The following is a 16,679-nucleotide window of genomic DNA, read 5'->3' on the forward strand; positions in this document are numbered from 1 at the left end:
GTTGTCAGAAGAAGGGAGGAAGGGTCCTCTTTGACTATAAAACCAGGAGTCTAATGTATTGTTGTGTATGGAGACTGGCAAAAAAATGGTAAGCACTGAAGAAAAGTTTTGGAAACCTAAGTAAATAAAGTTTTTTACCTTAAAATCTGAATTTTTGGCATCCCATAAATCAGTATGTGTCACTGTAAATGTATATGTATTGTAGATATAATATATATTTGAAATACCCAGCTTTGTAAAGAAATAGTTATCTCTCTGGTAAATTGAAATTTAAACAAAATAGATGCATAGTATTGCTCCAGCTGATGTTTGGGGAATGTCTTCCACATTGATGAAGACAGAGAGCTGTTCAAACACAACTTCCTAACACCAGTGTACAAAGCCAAGCGAACGTGAAAATTAATATAGAGTCAAAGCCAAATACTTAAATTTAAATTTTCACCATGAGATTGATATGTTTTTTTGCAGTTGGTTTGGTTTTGGTAGGTTTTTTTTTTAGTTTTATGGGGGTTTTGGTTTTTTTTTTTGTTTGTTTGTTTATGTGTTTAGTGGAAAATAGTGTCTACAAAATCACATTTTGAGAGGATTTTCCAAAGCCAGTTCTAGCTTCCCTGTTTTGTATCTCATTGATAGAGATGTGTCCCTTTTGGCAAGTAGCTGGAGTTGTCTGAATAAGCTGTTCTCTCACCCTCTCGTTGAATAAATTTTTTCCGCCCATCCTAACAAATTCCCAATAGTTGAAAAAAAAAAAAACAACCCACAAACCTACACAACATTTTTTTTTTAATTCTGCAATAAACTGTAGGCTAGAGAAATGTATGGTGATGATGTGTGCTGCCTCTGTTTCCTCACTTGCCCCAGAAGATATTTTTTTCTCTCTGCTCATGTTAGTGAAGCTGCAGTTAGCAAAGTGCTGCTACACCTTTATACCATGGGGTCAGCCTGGCTTGGACACCTTCTTCCCCCACTTAGAGCCCTGCCAGGTCCTCTCTGTCCATAAGTAGCATGTTTTTTTGGCTCTGGTAGATATAGGGAGAGTTCAGCTTTCTCTTTTCCCTGTATTTTAATGTTAGTCCCTTAAAAGCATTGGTTGGTGCATGGCAGGGTTTTGCAGAACATGGGTAAATGTTGTCTGGATTAGTGGTGGTCCATACTCTGTTTCTCTGGGAGCTTAGGCCAATGGTTTAGGGTTTTATTTGGATGCTGTGATGTGTGTTAACACTGGAGAAGAGCCAGGATACATCATGTGTTGCTGGAGAAAAAGTAGGGAGCTTGGGCTCATCCTCCTTTTTTTTTTTTTTTTTTTTTTTTTTTTTGTGGGGCTCAAACTTCAGGGATCCTTAGGTGTGATTTTTGCTAAAATCTCACTGGTGGGCAAAGAAAAAAGCAACAAAAGCAACACCTTTAGTTACACCTAGAAGTGTAACTAAAAAAGAAAACTACTCACCAACAAATAAATACCTTCTTTCAAGGGTAGGTTGACCAACAGTGAGATTATTGACTCTCTGATCCCTAAAATTATGTTCTGTATTTCTAATTTAGATTAATGACAAATACTTAGGTAGCAGCACTAAGAATTTGCTGCCTTTTATAGTTTTAGGCCAAAAGATGATTTATGTAAGAAATAAGCATTTACATCAGCACGGATGGTATTTTGAGAGACTGGAACAATTTCAGTGGAATATGATATAATAGGGAGGAAATATCCATATAATTCACTGAACAGATATGCATGAGTCTCTTCAGAGAACTGTGTGTGTTTAATGTTATTCCTGCTTCATATTTATCTGAGAAATGGGAACACTATTAACCATTTTTTTTTCTCTTTAATCTTTGTTTCATCTAGCAATGTTGAGATTGCTTAGCACTTCTAAAAAGAATCAAGTTCCTTGTTTATTATGGAGCCCTGAACAATTTGAGCCATTGTTGCTTGATTTTTTTTTTTTTTTTTCATTTATTTTTATCTGTTTCAAATTAAGGGTGTACATGAGAACATGTAGAATATAGAGAGAGCTCCAGATATTGTCAGACATTGGAAAGAGTTTTCATGCAAAATCATAGGAAGAGTCTTTGTCTTGAAAAACATTCTTCTAACATTTTCTTTACTTTTTCAGGTGGATTTGGAGCCAGAAGGCAAAGTGTTTGTCGTCATAACTCTTACAGGCAGCTTCAGGGAAGGTAAGGCAATTGTTTTGGCTCATTCCTCTTGAGAGATGGACCCTGGTGCACACTGTTTTCCATCAGTTTCCAAACTATATGTAAGAGGATGGCTTTCCACACCTGGGCCATGGGCTGTTGGATGCTGGAGACGTCCTGAGCTTTGGGGGGAAGCTGGAAGGGGCTGTTTGTGATGGGTCACCCTGTGTGTGTGTCCTCTGCTCCATCTGATCTCAGACCCAGGATGCTGATTTGTGCATGTTCTAGTTTATTTATCTGCAGTTGTCCTTCAGATGAGTTGATTTTGTCACTGGTACTCTTCACCTGGGTGCCTCTTGAGGAGCAAGCTAAGGACCATGTAGAGCACATCTAAAATAAAACATATTTAAAACATCTGGGTGATTTTTGTTCTGTATTGATTCCTATCTACTTTATGTGCATTTCTGTTTCCTGGGTTCACTTTGTACAGGAAACTTAGAAGGTTTTTAGTGTGACAGCTGCCTTGGAAATGTATCTGTGTAGATTATATTTTTTTCTGTGACGATTTTTTATAGTCTGTTTTTAATTTCCCTGTTGTTTAATATGGTACCAGAGTGGATGAGCTTTGCAGGAAGAACCCAGGAAATCTGTGATGGGGCTCAGAAAAATGGTGTTTTCTTCAGACCTACAGCATGGTTCTTGTTTGTTTTATCTGTGTTTTATCTGTGGCCTCAAAGTGCATTTGTTGGAGGGCATTTTCTGTAGAGAAGCCAAGAATTGAGGCAGGATCTGCTCTGCTGTCTGTTCCCTGTATCCTGGGAGAGCTGGATTTTTACTGCTTTATCTTGTTCTGCCCCAAAAACTGATTGCTGGGCATAAAGGCTGTGGCATGGGCAGCCCACCCTGCTGTGCTCTGCTTTGGACATGAGGAGGGTGCAAGCTGGTGGGGTGCTTGCTTCAAGGGTTATGGGGGAGCTCTGCTCCTGCCTAGCAGCTCCCCAAGCTCACAACTTGTCCTGGGTTCCCAAGCCTGTCAGTGCCTCATTTTTTAATTTTCTGATGCAGGTTTGAATACAAACCTATGCTTTACTTTTGGGGAGCTGTCTTGCTCTTGTTGAGACATCAGCCTTATGTGTGCTGGGGCTGGGGCAGCTGCTTGATGGGGAGGTGATGCGCCAGGGGAACTGGTGAAGCTTTTGGTTTTCTTTGGGTGGTTTGCACTCCAGGAGTGCTCTGCTCCTGGCAGGATAGCTGTGACCTTTTAAAGCATTTGAGCCCAATCCAGTTTATCAGCTCAGCCACACCTGAGGGCCCAGCAAGGGGTTGCAGGGAGATGATCTCCTCCTTCTCCTCCTCCTCCTCCTCCTCTTCCTCTGCAGCACCCTGTGCCCCATGGTATGGAAACAGTGGCAGGGGTTGCAGACATCATTCCCTGTGTGCAGCTGGGGGCCATGAGCAGGCTGTAGTCCTGCTTGCAGTTGGCATGTTAGGAGGGAGACATGAACAGAAAGCTGACTTTGACTCCTGAGGACATCCATGTTCTTCAAGAGATGGAGAAGATGAGGACTATGACACTCTGGCACTGTGGCAGGGCAGAGGGGACCAGAATTCACTTGTGAAGTTTCCTTTCCCTGTAAAGCTGGGCATCACCACAACTTTCAGTTTCTGTCATTTAAAACAGGGTTGAGCAGGAGTGGAGGCATTGAGCATAAATCCAAAGGGTGGTTTAAACTCCTGCTGGTGGCCAAGCATTAAGCTGTGTTGCTAAGAACATCTCAAGGATGGGAGACTGAGAACTCAAATGTTTGTACCAGTACTGCTTTCCAAGGAAAATGGGAAATACTGGAAATAGTTTACTTTTCCTTCCTTTGTTGTTACTGAGACGCGTGGACTTAAACAACAGAAAGATCAAAGACAGCTCTTTGTTTTTTTTCTTGACTGTTTCATCCCATGTGTGGTTACATTCAGTGTTTTCAAGAATATTCATAATCCCTGAGTGCAGGTATGAACTTCTCTCAGTCTCTGGATAATGGAGGCATAGGCCAGGGGTGGGTTTCCTTCTGAAAACCAGTGAGGTCTCTTTTGTAACATCATGTTTTATTCTTTTTCTTTTTTTTTTTTGCTGGAAATGTGGAGGCTCAGAATTGTATTTGAAATTTAAATTTTTTTGGACAGAAATCTGAGAATACCTCACAAGTTGAAAGTACAGGTGTCTTCACACTTGTTTGCCCTGATCTGGGGAGCAGCTGCCACCACCTCATCCTCCCTGCTGGCTGTGGCTCACATGGCAATGTTCTCCAAGGCTCTGTGTCCCTACAGGGACACTGGACTCCTATCTAGGTTAGTAGTTCTCATTACACCCCATTGGGGGAGCATGCACACCCATGGGGAGTTTCAAGCAATGTGATGTTTAGGACTTTAGATCATTTTCTTGTGACTTACAAATAGTTAGGTGTGTAACTCCAGTGCTTTTCCTGCTCTGAAAAGAACCCAGCAGTGGGGACATGGTGCTGCAAATAAAGCTGAACTCCAGCAGGTATAAAGAACAATGTGGTAGTGTCTCTAGACTGACTTTTCAAGACATGAACACACTTTTTTTTAGCCAAAAAAGTGGCTAAAAATGGGGCTGGAGGGGGGTAAGAAATTTAAAAAAAATCAAACCCCAAGCAGACAAACAAGCCTGAGATGCTAGGTCCACCTGGGACTGTATTATTTTGTTGTCCAGGAAATCTTACCCAAAATAGACAGCCCCAATGGTGCTGACAACATGGACGTTCTTAGCTTTGGGAGTGGTAGTTTTTTTTTTGTTGGATCAGAAGTTCTTTTTCTACCACAAGTTTAATTTGCTTCTGTGGGGATGGGTGAGAAGGGTGGCCCTCCCTGTGAGGGGTGCAGCATGTCTGCCAGAAGCATTCCTGTGCTGTCAGGATGAGGGCAGTATGGAAAACACAGAGCTGGAAAGAGATTAATCCTTATTAATCCTTTGTAGGTTCCTGGATGGCTCCTCTGTCCATCAGTGTTAACCTGCTGTTTTGAGGCAAGGAAATCTTAATCCCATCTTAAAAATGCATGTAAATCTTGAGGAAGAGGAAGGAATGGAGCAATAGGAAGGAAGGGAGGTCTAGAAAAATTATCTCTGTCTGTCTTTATTTTCTCCATTGGATGCATTTTTTGCTGTGCTAAGCTATAGCTGATTATATTAAGTCCTCTTATTCAGCTGACATTTCCTGTGTAAAGGGACTAGTGGAAAATTAAAATGAAAATCTCCTTACCTTGGGAGGAGATTACCTTGCCAAGCATTACTATGTGTTTGATGATGCTGCTGGTGGCCTTGGCACCCAGCTGGGATGGAGGGAAGCTCCCTCTTCTCCAACTATCTCCCTCATGGACCCAAAAGCTGTTTTGCTCCAGGATGGTTTATAGAGAAAAAAGGGACTGACTTCTGCCTCCCAAACTTCAGGCATTGATTATTTCTCCCCCACTTCCTTCCCTCAAAGGATTTAATTCAGTCTTTCCTGGATTTTCTTTCTTTGACCCTGTCTGATTTTGGGATTTCTTTTTCAAGCCATCAAAATAATAATTACTCTTTACATTTCCTTATTCTTTTATATCTGAATGTTACTATGTTTTTGTTGCTGATGGTGTCTTCAGCATTATTTACCTCTCTCTCTCTTTCTTTGTGTCTCCTTGCCCCTTTCTCCTTTTAAAAAAAAACCACTAGTGTGGCTTCTTTGAGAGCTCAGTCTTTATGGTGGATGTGCCTCATTCAAGAACATGATGCTACAGGAGCTGTGGTTCAGCTGAACTCTGTGTCCTGCCACCCTCCCTGTGATGATCCATGTTGTACCAGGATCTCTGAGAATATCCACAAGACCTCAACTTTGTTTTAAGACTCCTTTGAAGGAAAAATTCTGCTTTATTGCTCTCTAAAATAGGTAGTCCTGTGTGGAGTGCACATTCCCAAATGTGGTTCCTCTGCTCCTAATCTTGGCCATAACCATTTCCAGTTGGGCTTCTCCCAAGTTCTTCTTCCTTACCAATCCTTGGACCACCCTGTCAGGAAGACAACTGTGATGGCTGTTGAGGTTCTCTGGTGTGGAGTCCCCAAGGGCCACTTCTCTCTACTCTCCCATGGTGGCACCTGGGTCCCCCTGGCTCTGGTTGGAGGTGACTTGGAGCCTCTGAGGAGCCTCTCTCTTGTGTTGTTCCTAGTGAGTGACCCTGATTCTCCCAGGGTGCCCCATTGGGTTGATGTCTGTGGCACAAATTCTGACCTTGTCTCTCTTTGCTGCTGGGTACCAGTTCCAGCTGTGAAAGGGTGAGCCATGGATTACTTCCTTCTGTTATGAATCTGAAATAAAAAGCCTTGCAATAAGTGTGGGTGAACTAATCCTGTTGTTAGTGCTTCTGGAGGCTTCTGAGAAGTTAGTAGAGAGATTCAGGAGTCAGGGGGTTCTGCTGCAGTGAGGCCAGACTGGGAGCCCAGAGGCTCCAGGTGTCTGCCTGGAGGATGGGATAAAACTCTCTCCCTTGCAGCACTGAGCAAGCTGAGTCCCCTCACAGCTTGGCCTGCAAGGTCTGTTGCTGTACCCTCAGTTTGCCACCTCTCTTGCTATTTGCTCTTTTAAATCTTGAGCAAAGGTAATGAAATTAAAAGAAATTAATTATTTGACTGAATTAATGACTGAAGCAAGCCCTTTAGGAAATTAAGTGCTTCTATTTTAGTGATTTGAACTCTTGTAATTTGCCTTTCTTTTTATTTTTTTTTTTTTTCCACATTGTCACTCTCAAAGTGATAATTTTGGCTTGAAGTTCAATTTTAATATCATCATTGTGAGGTAAGTAATGGTTGTTTCTTTTCTTTCATTGTCAGGAAAGACAAAGACATATTTAAGTTCTGGGCAAGAAATAGAACAATGAGAATATTGAGAAGAAAAGTGACTTGGTAGAGCAGATATAGCACCCATTACTAAATGTTTAATGTTGGTAGACTTTGCTGCTGCAAAGAAGCCTGAACCTGCTTCTAGAGCAGGAGATGCTTCTTTAGTTTGCAGCTGTCACACCATGTGTTTGGGGTGGTTTGTTCTCTTGCACAGAGATTCTTTGCTGTTGTTTTTCTCAGAATAAATTCTTCTAACCTGAAGTGGTTTTTATATTAAGAAGTAGCATTTCCTTTGACAGGCACCAGTAACTATTTGCAGCCTTAAAGTCTCAAATGGTATATAGGCTTTGAGCTAAGAAGGTCCTTGCTCTGAACTTCAATATAGCTCCTCAGCCCCACAAAACTTCTATTTACAGATGTGTTACTAGGTGCTTGCACAAGAGGGAGAAAAAAAAGATGTTTACTGGTCCTCTGTAAACTGCAATAATGACTGTTTTCAGCTTGTTTTTTGTAGTGAAAGGAATAATTATTGGAAACTATGAACCAGGAATGAAAAATGCCCTCTTCTCATCTCTTGACTAGTAGGGTCACTCTTCTGTTTTTAATTACAAGCCAATGCAGAATTTTAAGGCATGTGCTAGGCACTGACCAGAGAACCTTCTCTTCTAAGTAGGCAGTATCAGTGCAGAAGCAGATAAAGAAAGTTTTGATATATTTGATTGATAGTCTGAGAAAATGTAAGTCTGTGTCTAGCCCAGAATCCTTTGTGGCAGAGAGCAGCAGGAGATATATTTTTTCTGTACCCCTGTGTTTTCTTTGATGCCCACACTTTTTTCAGGTCCTTTACACTTGTCAGACATATGCATGCTGCAGGCAAGGGATTTTCTATGCTTCTATGTTGGTTCTACAGATGGAACCATGTTGGTTTCCAGATGGAACTAGGTCAAAGCAATGCCAAGTCCTGTGGGGGAGAAAATGCACCCTAAATGCAGCCTGGAGAAGACTGAGCCCTTGCAGAGTCCTGGAATGTCATCCCCAGGTGCTGTGCATCTCTGAATGGGAGGCAGGTGAACTTCAGTGGATCCCAAACTTTGCTGGAAGATTGCAGTTGGGTTAAAAAGTAAAAGGCAATTCCAGAGGCTGATCTTGAAGCCCTGAGCAGGTTTTACTCTCCTAGAGGTCAGGTTCTGCAGATGTGCACCTCAACTGAGATGTGTCAGCCAAGCCAACAGGAGCAAGAGCTGATTTATCCTTGGCATGAAGCATCCTTGAGTTAAGCACAAAGATATCAAAACTTCTCAGCAACACTGAAGTTCTTGGAGGAGAATTTCAAAGTCAGAGAGACCATGAAGAGCCTCTTGGAGATCATTTTCACAAGGAGAAGCTTTTGGGCATTCTGAGAGATGTCATTTGGGCTAAAACTTGCCAGTAGGAGAAGGGGCTGTGCTACATCCTGAGCACTGTCTTTGAATTGTCCTGTTCAAGCTGACTGTGGCATGAGAAGGGGTCACTATAAGGCAAGACAGCCAGTCCTGGAAGCCTCTTGCCAGACTTGGAAGAGAACATGGATGAACCTGGGGATAATGAATAATTATTACTGTTTATGGTGGAAGGAGAGTGTAAGGATTTTTTTTTTTTTTACAGTGAAACCTTCAAAATTTATATATTGCATTTCATACTTAAATATTGCAGATAGAATCCAAGTATTTTTGCACACTGGCACTCTGGTATCTCATATGTTTCTCTTCTATTTAAAAAAAACACAAAAAAGCAAACAAAAAAGAAAAGGCAGATGGGTAATTTCTGAACTTTTACAGAAAAAAGGATTTCAACAGAGGTAAGCAAGCTAAACTTTTTATTCCTGACTGCTGGAAGATGTAGGCCCTGGGAAATGAAGTGGTTTGATGGGTGTTACAGAGGTGAGCAGCACCCCAGCCTGCTGTGTATCCACAGGACCATCGTTCTGTCTTGGAACATGATCCATTTGAGCTCCACAGATATTGCAGTGTGTCAGATCCCCAGAGGTGCTTGGCAGCACATCATGACTTGCCAGGTTCAGCCAGCAGCTTGGATATCCAGAGGCTGGAGAAAAGCAACAGGCAGCAATATCAGAGTTAACTTTATTTCCTCAGTGGGCTGTGTTTTGTCTGGGCTCTGAAACCCACATATAAATATGCAAGCTTGCAATCTGCTCCAGGTTTTCAATGTTCCTGGCTGTAATGAGGAACAGAGATCCTTGCTTTATGTGATTGATGGAAGAAGTGAGGGTGGTTCCCAGAGGAGCTTAAATCTCTGTGGCCTTGCAGGATGGCAGATGTGGGCTGGGAGGAGCAAAGCACAAAGCCCTTGGGGGTCAGGACCATGGTCCTGTGGGCAGGGATGATGCCAGTAGCTCTGTCCCTGGCTGCTGTACCCTATTCTGGGGGATGCTGTTTCATGGCCATCTCTCTCTGCACCCTCTGTGGTCAAGAGCACATGGATGGGTGCCCTGGGATGTGATGATGTGGAGATGCCCCATGCACACTTCATGGCTGCACCTGTATTTCCCAAGTAAAAAGTTTTCATTAGGTACCTGGCAGATGAAATATGTGAATGGCTGCCCAAAAGCCCCAGGAGTTTACTTAGCATTGCCCTGGGAATCTGTAGCAGAAACTGGAGAGCAAAAATACCAAAAAACCCCACACAATTTTAAAGTTGTTTTTTTTTTTCAACCTCACCTCCACCAACTACTAAATTTAGGTTGTGTCCCATTTAATATCCACGTGTGTAAACACTGGCTGCTGGAGGAGACTCCAAATTTAGGTGGTACCACCACAGGCAAGGGTTTTCCTTGTGTCTGGCAGCTTCTTCTGTCAGGCATCCAGAAGTCCTTGTCACCTTCTGTGTGGGGCAGTGAGCAGATCTGCTGGGCCTCTTGTCATGAGATGTGCAAGGTTGGCACAAGAAGATGCTGTTGGGCCACAGTGCTTAATTACCTCAGTTTCCCTGGAAGGTGTTTGTACATCATTAGTGCTTGTGAGGGGCAAAGTTCCCTCTGACCCCATGGACACAGGGAAGAACCAGCAGCATCAGTCTGCTGCATGTTGAGGATGTTGTGGCAGTTGATTCCTGCACCTCATTGGGCCAGAGAAAAATCTTTTTGATAGCCTTCAGCCTTGGGTGACCTGCCATGGAATTGTGTTTGTCCTCTAGTGGTGTGTCTGGAGTCAACTCCTCATGCCTGTAGTTTATGGATTTTTATTTTGGATTGTTCCTGAGGATGCCCAGGATAAAATGCAGTTTCCTGTTCTTCAGTGCCAGCTGGAAAAGTTTTTGTTTATTTATTTGTTTATTTTAATTTTCTGGTGTGCTTCAGGTGAAATGTTTGGGTTGTCTTCCAGAATTAAATGCTGAATCAGAAAAAGCTTTGAGCAAAGAGATCCTGATGTTGTTTTGCTAGGGTGACCTCAGGCTTGGCAGAGGAGAGGTCAGGAGGGTAAGAGCCTCTGCTGACTCTGTCAGCCTTCTGCTCTCTTTGGGAAAATCCATCTGTTTGTGATCTTTTGGGAGAAACTGCCATGAGATCAGTGTGTGTGCCCTTGAGGGCTGTCGACACCACCTGTACTGAGCAGGTGAACGGGGCTGCTCCTCCTGGTAATGCCAACACTGTTGGGAGTTGCAAATATGAGACTGAAGCAGTTTCATAATTGAGGGTAAATATCTCTGAAAAGGATGCTCTCAAGTTTCTTTTGGAGCTGGTCTTGCATAGGACCAGTTCTGTACTGGCTGGCTGGGCTGGGGAGCTGAACAAATCTGGAGGAGGGGTGTGGTTTGGTTTTGGGCCAGATCCATCCTCTGGTTGAGCTCAGTTCTGGCCCAGTGGGCCAAGGTGCTGTGGCAGGGCAGGAGGTCTGGCTGAGTTAGTGTTTTGCCATGCCCTGTCTGCTGGGACACAGGGCAGGCACAGTGAAAGCACTGGAAAAAGTTACTCGGAGAAGGAATAAAGCTGTAAGGATATGGAAGGACAGAGAAGAAATAGAAGAAGAGATACAAGAGGCTGGGCTGGGGAGTGGTAGATGGGTAGGTGTGGGTAGGAGCCCTGAGGAAGAAAAACCTTAAAGAAGCATAAAGCAATGAAGAAGATGGGATGGGGAGAACATGGACAGATGGGTGAGAAAGGAGCTGCAAGGGATGAGGAAAGGCTGCAGCAGGTGAGTTGGTACCAACAAAGCCCAGTTTCCTGCTGGAATCTGGAACCAAGGTTTTAATCCCAGAATCTCAGCTCTTTTCTGCCGACTAGCTGCCAAACTTGTTGAGCAAGTGTCTGCTGCTAGTGCTGGCTCTGCAGAGGACAGCATTGTCCTTTTCTGTGAAGCTTTTCCCTGTTAGTGCTGTCCTCCCCCCAGAGCTGTGTGTCTGAGACCACAGCTCTGCTGGGGAACTGGGAAGGGGGAACTGGAACAGCTCCAGTTCCAGTGGGTGAACTCATTTCCAGTGCAGTTTTTGTTTAGAAAACTTAGGAAGTGGTCTTAAAAAAACCCATTTCATTCAAATGATATCACTAATGTTAGAAAACCAGATTCTCAAAAGTCAGGAAATGCTGAATTTTATGTCTAAAATTTGTTCTTCCTGTATGTCCACAATACAGACTTGCAGATCAGCAAGAACAAAGGCAGAATGATGTTTCTTCTCCAGCCTGCCCAGCTCGGAGTACTTAAGTGGTGGGTGAAGAATCTGGGGCCTCAGTCTGGCCCTATGAATGCTTTTTACCTGCAATGGTCCTGTGTTTCACCTGTGAATGCAGGGTGAGAAAAACAAGTCCTTCAGAGAATGGCTCCAATGTTGCATCCCAAAGGGCTGATGGTAACCTGCCCATCAGGGTCACTGCAGACCTTACCCACTGAGGCACCCTGTGCTCCTGCTGTGAGTGGGCACACAGGGCTGGGTCCAGCAGCAGATGTGGCTTTGCTTTGGGCTGTAAGGAGGAATGTAGAGCCCAGATGCTAGGGACACAGAGCACAATAAAATCTGGCTGGTTTCCCCCCCAGATTGCTTTCAGACTCCACCTCGTGCCAGCCCAGCTGTTTGTGGGTTGCATGGCAAAACAGATCTGGGAACTGATCTAGCTGGGAAATGACTATGTGGAAGGAAGACAGGGTTCTCTTTGGGGGTAGAGCTGCCTAAATCGGTGGAAGGGCTGTTGTGTTAGCATCAAACTGCAGTCTGGCTTTCATCTCATGTTGTTTGAGCCTAAGCAAATTCTGTCCCCATGTGTTCCTTCTCCATTGAGGCACTGGGAAAAAAGATAAAAGGAGTTGGCAGGTTTATGTGTCTCTCACAAGCTGTTGGAGAAAGTGACTCTCTTCCTGCTCACCCACCTCTGCTTGTTTGTTGATTGAGAGGAGTCAGATGGGAGAGCCCGTGGGGAAGTAGACTACGTACTTACTACTCCTGCTCTTACACTTGCCCATTTACAAGAAAAGGGAAAAAAAAAAATGGTTGGTGGTGCTGGTGGCTGTTACAGAGCTGGTAAAACCTCAGGGTCCTTCCCTTTCTCAATATACAAAGGAATCCTCAGCCAAAGGAAGCAATGCCCTCCCCATGTGGCACCAGGCATTGTTAAGGTTGTGTTTCTGTGGATTTGGTTCATCTGCTTCTGAAATCTCAGAAATGGAGAAATATGTATTGCAGCATGAAAACCCTGTTGGGGAGGAGATGAGGAAGGGGGACAATCAGGTCTGGCTGTGTTAGCTGAATGGGAAGCTGCTGGGGACAGATGTGTTTTGCAAATGAGCTGCTCCTCCTGGCCTGCAGCCCTTGGGAAATCCCTCTGGGAAATAGTAGTAATGATAATAATAATAATCTGCTGGCAGTAGGAGGAGTGCTGTGCATGGCAGAGCAGTACTGGTCTGTGCCATCTGCAGAAGTGTTTTAGGATGAAGTCAAGTGCAATTGCTAACTTGAGCACTGAATATTTCCTTGCCATGTTATCAAGGTGGGGGCTGTCTTGATGAGAAGAGGTGCTGCCTTTTGGCAGGTATCTTCATGGTAGCAATAAGCTTGGGGTACAGGATTTGGGGCTGAATTTACTTTTTTGGACAGATGCTTTGCTGTGGCAGTGTCTTGCTCAGCCTGTGGTGTGTGGGCATCTGTGTGGGAGTTTGAGGTGGTAAACAACCTGCTTTGTAAGGCTGTTGCAATTAGAGACCTTATTAGCAGGCTGCCACATGGAAATCTCAGTGGTACCAGGGATCAGCTGTGTAACCAGAGCTGGGTATGCAGCCAGACCACTCGGGCAGGGTCTGAGGGAGTGATGGGTGATCAGTCCAATCCGGGTGTTGCAGGGTGGTGATTCAGGTGTTGGTCATCCTCCCAGGTGAGCACAAGGTCAGTGCACCTGCAGGGACCAAGGGAAGGCTGAGCCATCACATGGCAGTGGTTGGAGGCCCCAACAGCAGAAAAAGGGGAGGGTTTAACTAGTCCTATTTAATTAGCTCTCCCAATCAATTTGTTCCTGGCCACTTTCCAGTTGTGCTTTGGGTTAGAGTTTGTTTCCTCACTGCCAGGTTCAGTGCCCCTGCTGAGGATGGCTTGAGGTTTTGTTCTAGGGATGGTTGCCATGTTAAGGGACACTGTTGCCATTTGTGAAACTGCTACAAAACCGTGCAGGCTGCTTGATAAGCCCCTATCAACTGGTTTTCTGTTGATTCTGCTTTCTTTGTGCATTTTGTCTCATGTTACATAAGGAATATTGTCCTGATGCTCCTTCTTTGAGGCAGTGCCTCTGGAAAAGTTGTACTGCTTAAACATGAAGGTATGAATTTGAAGCAGATTTAGTTGAGCATGGACAACCTTGTTTTAATACCAGAGCAGATGATTTTAATTCTGAAGCTGGCCACATAGCCCCATCCAAAGAAGGATGTCCCCAGAGCATCTATTATTTTAAAATAGCTTTAAGCTTCACCTGGTTAAAAATAGATTTAACTTGGAGCTTGTGCTTCCCTGTGTGGGTAGGGCCTCCTAATAGCATGTTGTGATCCCTACTACAGAGCCACCTACGAGCATGGTGGGAGTTGCTGATGGTGTTAACATGCATGAGCCCCGAGGCAGTGGGAGCAGGGGAAGGTTCAGGATCTCCCTGCTCTTTGCCCAGCCTGCCAGTTCTGCTCTTCTCTAGGATTTTGCAGGTGCTGGTAGCTTTGACCTATAAATGCTGTCAGCCTGCTGGTTCTACTTCTGCTCTGGAGCTGATGTAGTTTGAAATCTTCTAAAACTTTTGAGGGCTTCTGGTGGGTGAATTAATCATGGAAAAAGATCAAAGTTGCTTTGTTAGTTTTATTTTCCTGTTTTTAATGAATAATGTGCTCTGAGGGTCTCCTTCCCTAATAAATCACATCTCAACATTTTTCTCTCGAGTTTAATAGGTGGGAAGGACTAACAGGAGGTTTTACAATGGAAATTCACTTGCCTAAGCACAGGGAAATAATAATGATTATAATTAGCTATGGGAGGAGGGAGAGGGATCAGTTTATTAAGGCCTTAATAAGCAATGCAGTAAGAAGTATGAGGTAGTAGTATTATTTGCACATCTTAGAGTAATGAAGAAGATTGACCCCATCTTAGGATAAAATTAAGGCTGCAAGCAGATCGTGCCTTTCTGCCTGAAGCTGAAGAGGGGAGGTGGGTATTGCTGCCAGTGCCTCACTGCTCGTGTGGGTCAGACTGATGTTTTTAATAATACAGTTTTTCTTGTTTATTTGTCGTGTGCTTTAACTGAATCAGTGTGACAGGCCTGGGTTATGGAGTGGCTGCAGATGGAGTTGTGCTGTGAGGTCTGAGGGGGGTAGGGAAGTGACTCCATCAGGGAAGAGAGCAGTGGGTCTGGGCTGTCTTCTTGGGCATCTCCTGCTGCTGGAAGACCATGTTAGCTACAACATGAGTGAAGTGCATATGTGTCATCTCACTGGTTACAACCTGGATAATTTATCTTATTTTTCCAAACCTTGTGGGTACTCTGTGGCTCCTGCTGGGTACAAGGGCAGATATGAGCTGGCTGTGCAGATGCAGTGCCTTCCTGAGGCTCTGTAGTGCTCAGGTTTCTGCTGCCTCCCTCAGCTCCCTCCTCTAATGTGAAATAAATTCCTTCTCTCCTGGCATCTCTTCTTTGTGCAAGCTGAGACAGTTCTTTGCTATTATCTCTCCAGCCTGGACTCTCTTTGAAACAGAAGTATCACGAGGTATCTCTGAATTAATGTAAAAACTTGCAGAGATGGAATGACAAAGTGGAGTGCAGGTAATATCTTTCTTCCCTTTGGCAGAAAATTAAGCACAGGGTGAAAAATGGGGCTGTCCCCTTCCTCCTCTCACAATGATGTGACTGGAGAGAGGAGGGAAAGGGAAGTGGCTGTCCCCTTCAGACACATTCTGCTTGGCAGCCAGCAGCTTTTCTGCAGCCTGTGGCTGGGAAAGCACAAGTGGGATGGCAAGCAGCAATCCCAGAGAGCCTGGTTTCTTATGGCAAGGGTTTGCCTGTGTTTGCTGTAATCTTTTGTTATCCTCAGTATCCCATTTGCTCAGTTTGTTGTTACTCTCTGCAGAAATTAATGGAAAGACTTTTCCAATCATATTTTTCAGCTCTGCATAACACACTGCAGTGCCTTGCTTCATGTCAGCATCCCCAGGCAGATGTCTGAAACGATTTTCCCAGCAATAACTTGTAAAAAGCAGATGTGGGGAATAGTATTTTTGAGCTGCCCCATGCATGTCTGAAAAGCTGTATGGTAATCATGATTAAAACTCTATGCAAAATAATCTGTATAGTATTCATAGCTGGTTGGTAGGCTCGAAGTGGTAGCAGAGTTTCTCAAGCTGCCTTCTTCCTCCTCTCTCATGTTCTCACAGAACTTATGCAAACAGATAAAAAGCAACTATTCCTCCTTCAGTCCTAGCACCAGGCTCTACCATCCCCTTTGCATCCCTCCTGCAGCTGTGAATGGTCCCCAACAGCAACATTCTGGTCACTCCATCTCTTCAGAGATCTCCCTTTGTCCCTGCACTGCCACATCCAAGTGCAAGAGTCTCTGCAAACTGAACCTCCCTAAAAGGTCCTGGATCCTGGATACCCCCTGGAGAGGTAAACAGTGAGGTTAGCAGGGACAGATGGAGCAGAGCTGTAGCTGGTAAGCCTGGGAAATGTCAAGCCTTTTCCACTTGGCTTTGTGTTTCTTCCTCACCTACTGGTGCTACCAGAGCTTTGATGTCATTATGTATTTCTAGAAATAAGTCTATGATGTAGCAATAGCATGGGCACTGTCATGCTCACTGTTGAGTGGACTTCATTGGTCCTGTTGTCACTGCTGCCACACTCATCATTGTTCAGCTTCAGTGTTTCAGTGCTGTTTATCACTGAGATGAGCTTATGTCCTAGGCTCAGACTAGAAACAGAGACTTTGCCTTGTGTGCAGAGTTCTGTGGAATTCAGTGCAGTGCTGTTTTGCATTTCCAACATTGCAAACAATGCTGTTTCCTGCTCATCAGTGGGAAAACCCTACTCTTTTTTTAAATCATAAAATCACAGACTGGTTTGGGCTGGAAGGGACCTTAAAGATCATCTAGTTCCAACCTCCCTGCATGGGCAAGGATACCTCCCATCAGGTTGCTTAAGGCCCCATCCAACCTGACC

The 16,679-nt window shown here is 44.2% G+C and overlaps 1 protein-coding gene across 1 annotated transcript in view; it reads left to right on the forward strand.

Moving 5' to 3' along the window:
• The window catches only part of PRKCH (protein kinase C eta), a 119,506-nt gene that overhangs the window by 26,258 nt on the left and 76,569 nt on the right, over positions 1-16,679 (forward strand). The window contains exon 2 of the mRNA XM_071745310.1: positions 2,115-2,178. Within this exon, the coding sequence (XP_071601411.1) occupies positions 2,115-2,178 (64 nt within the window). The remainder of the gene's footprint in view (positions 1-2,114; positions 2,179-16,679) is intronic.

This window comes from Heliangelus exortis, chromosome 5, assembly GCF_036169615.1.
Source record: "Heliangelus exortis chromosome 5, bHelExo1.hap1, whole genome shotgun sequence".
Taxonomy (NCBI): domain Eukaryota; kingdom Metazoa; phylum Chordata; class Aves; order Apodiformes; family Trochilidae; genus Heliangelus; species Heliangelus exortis.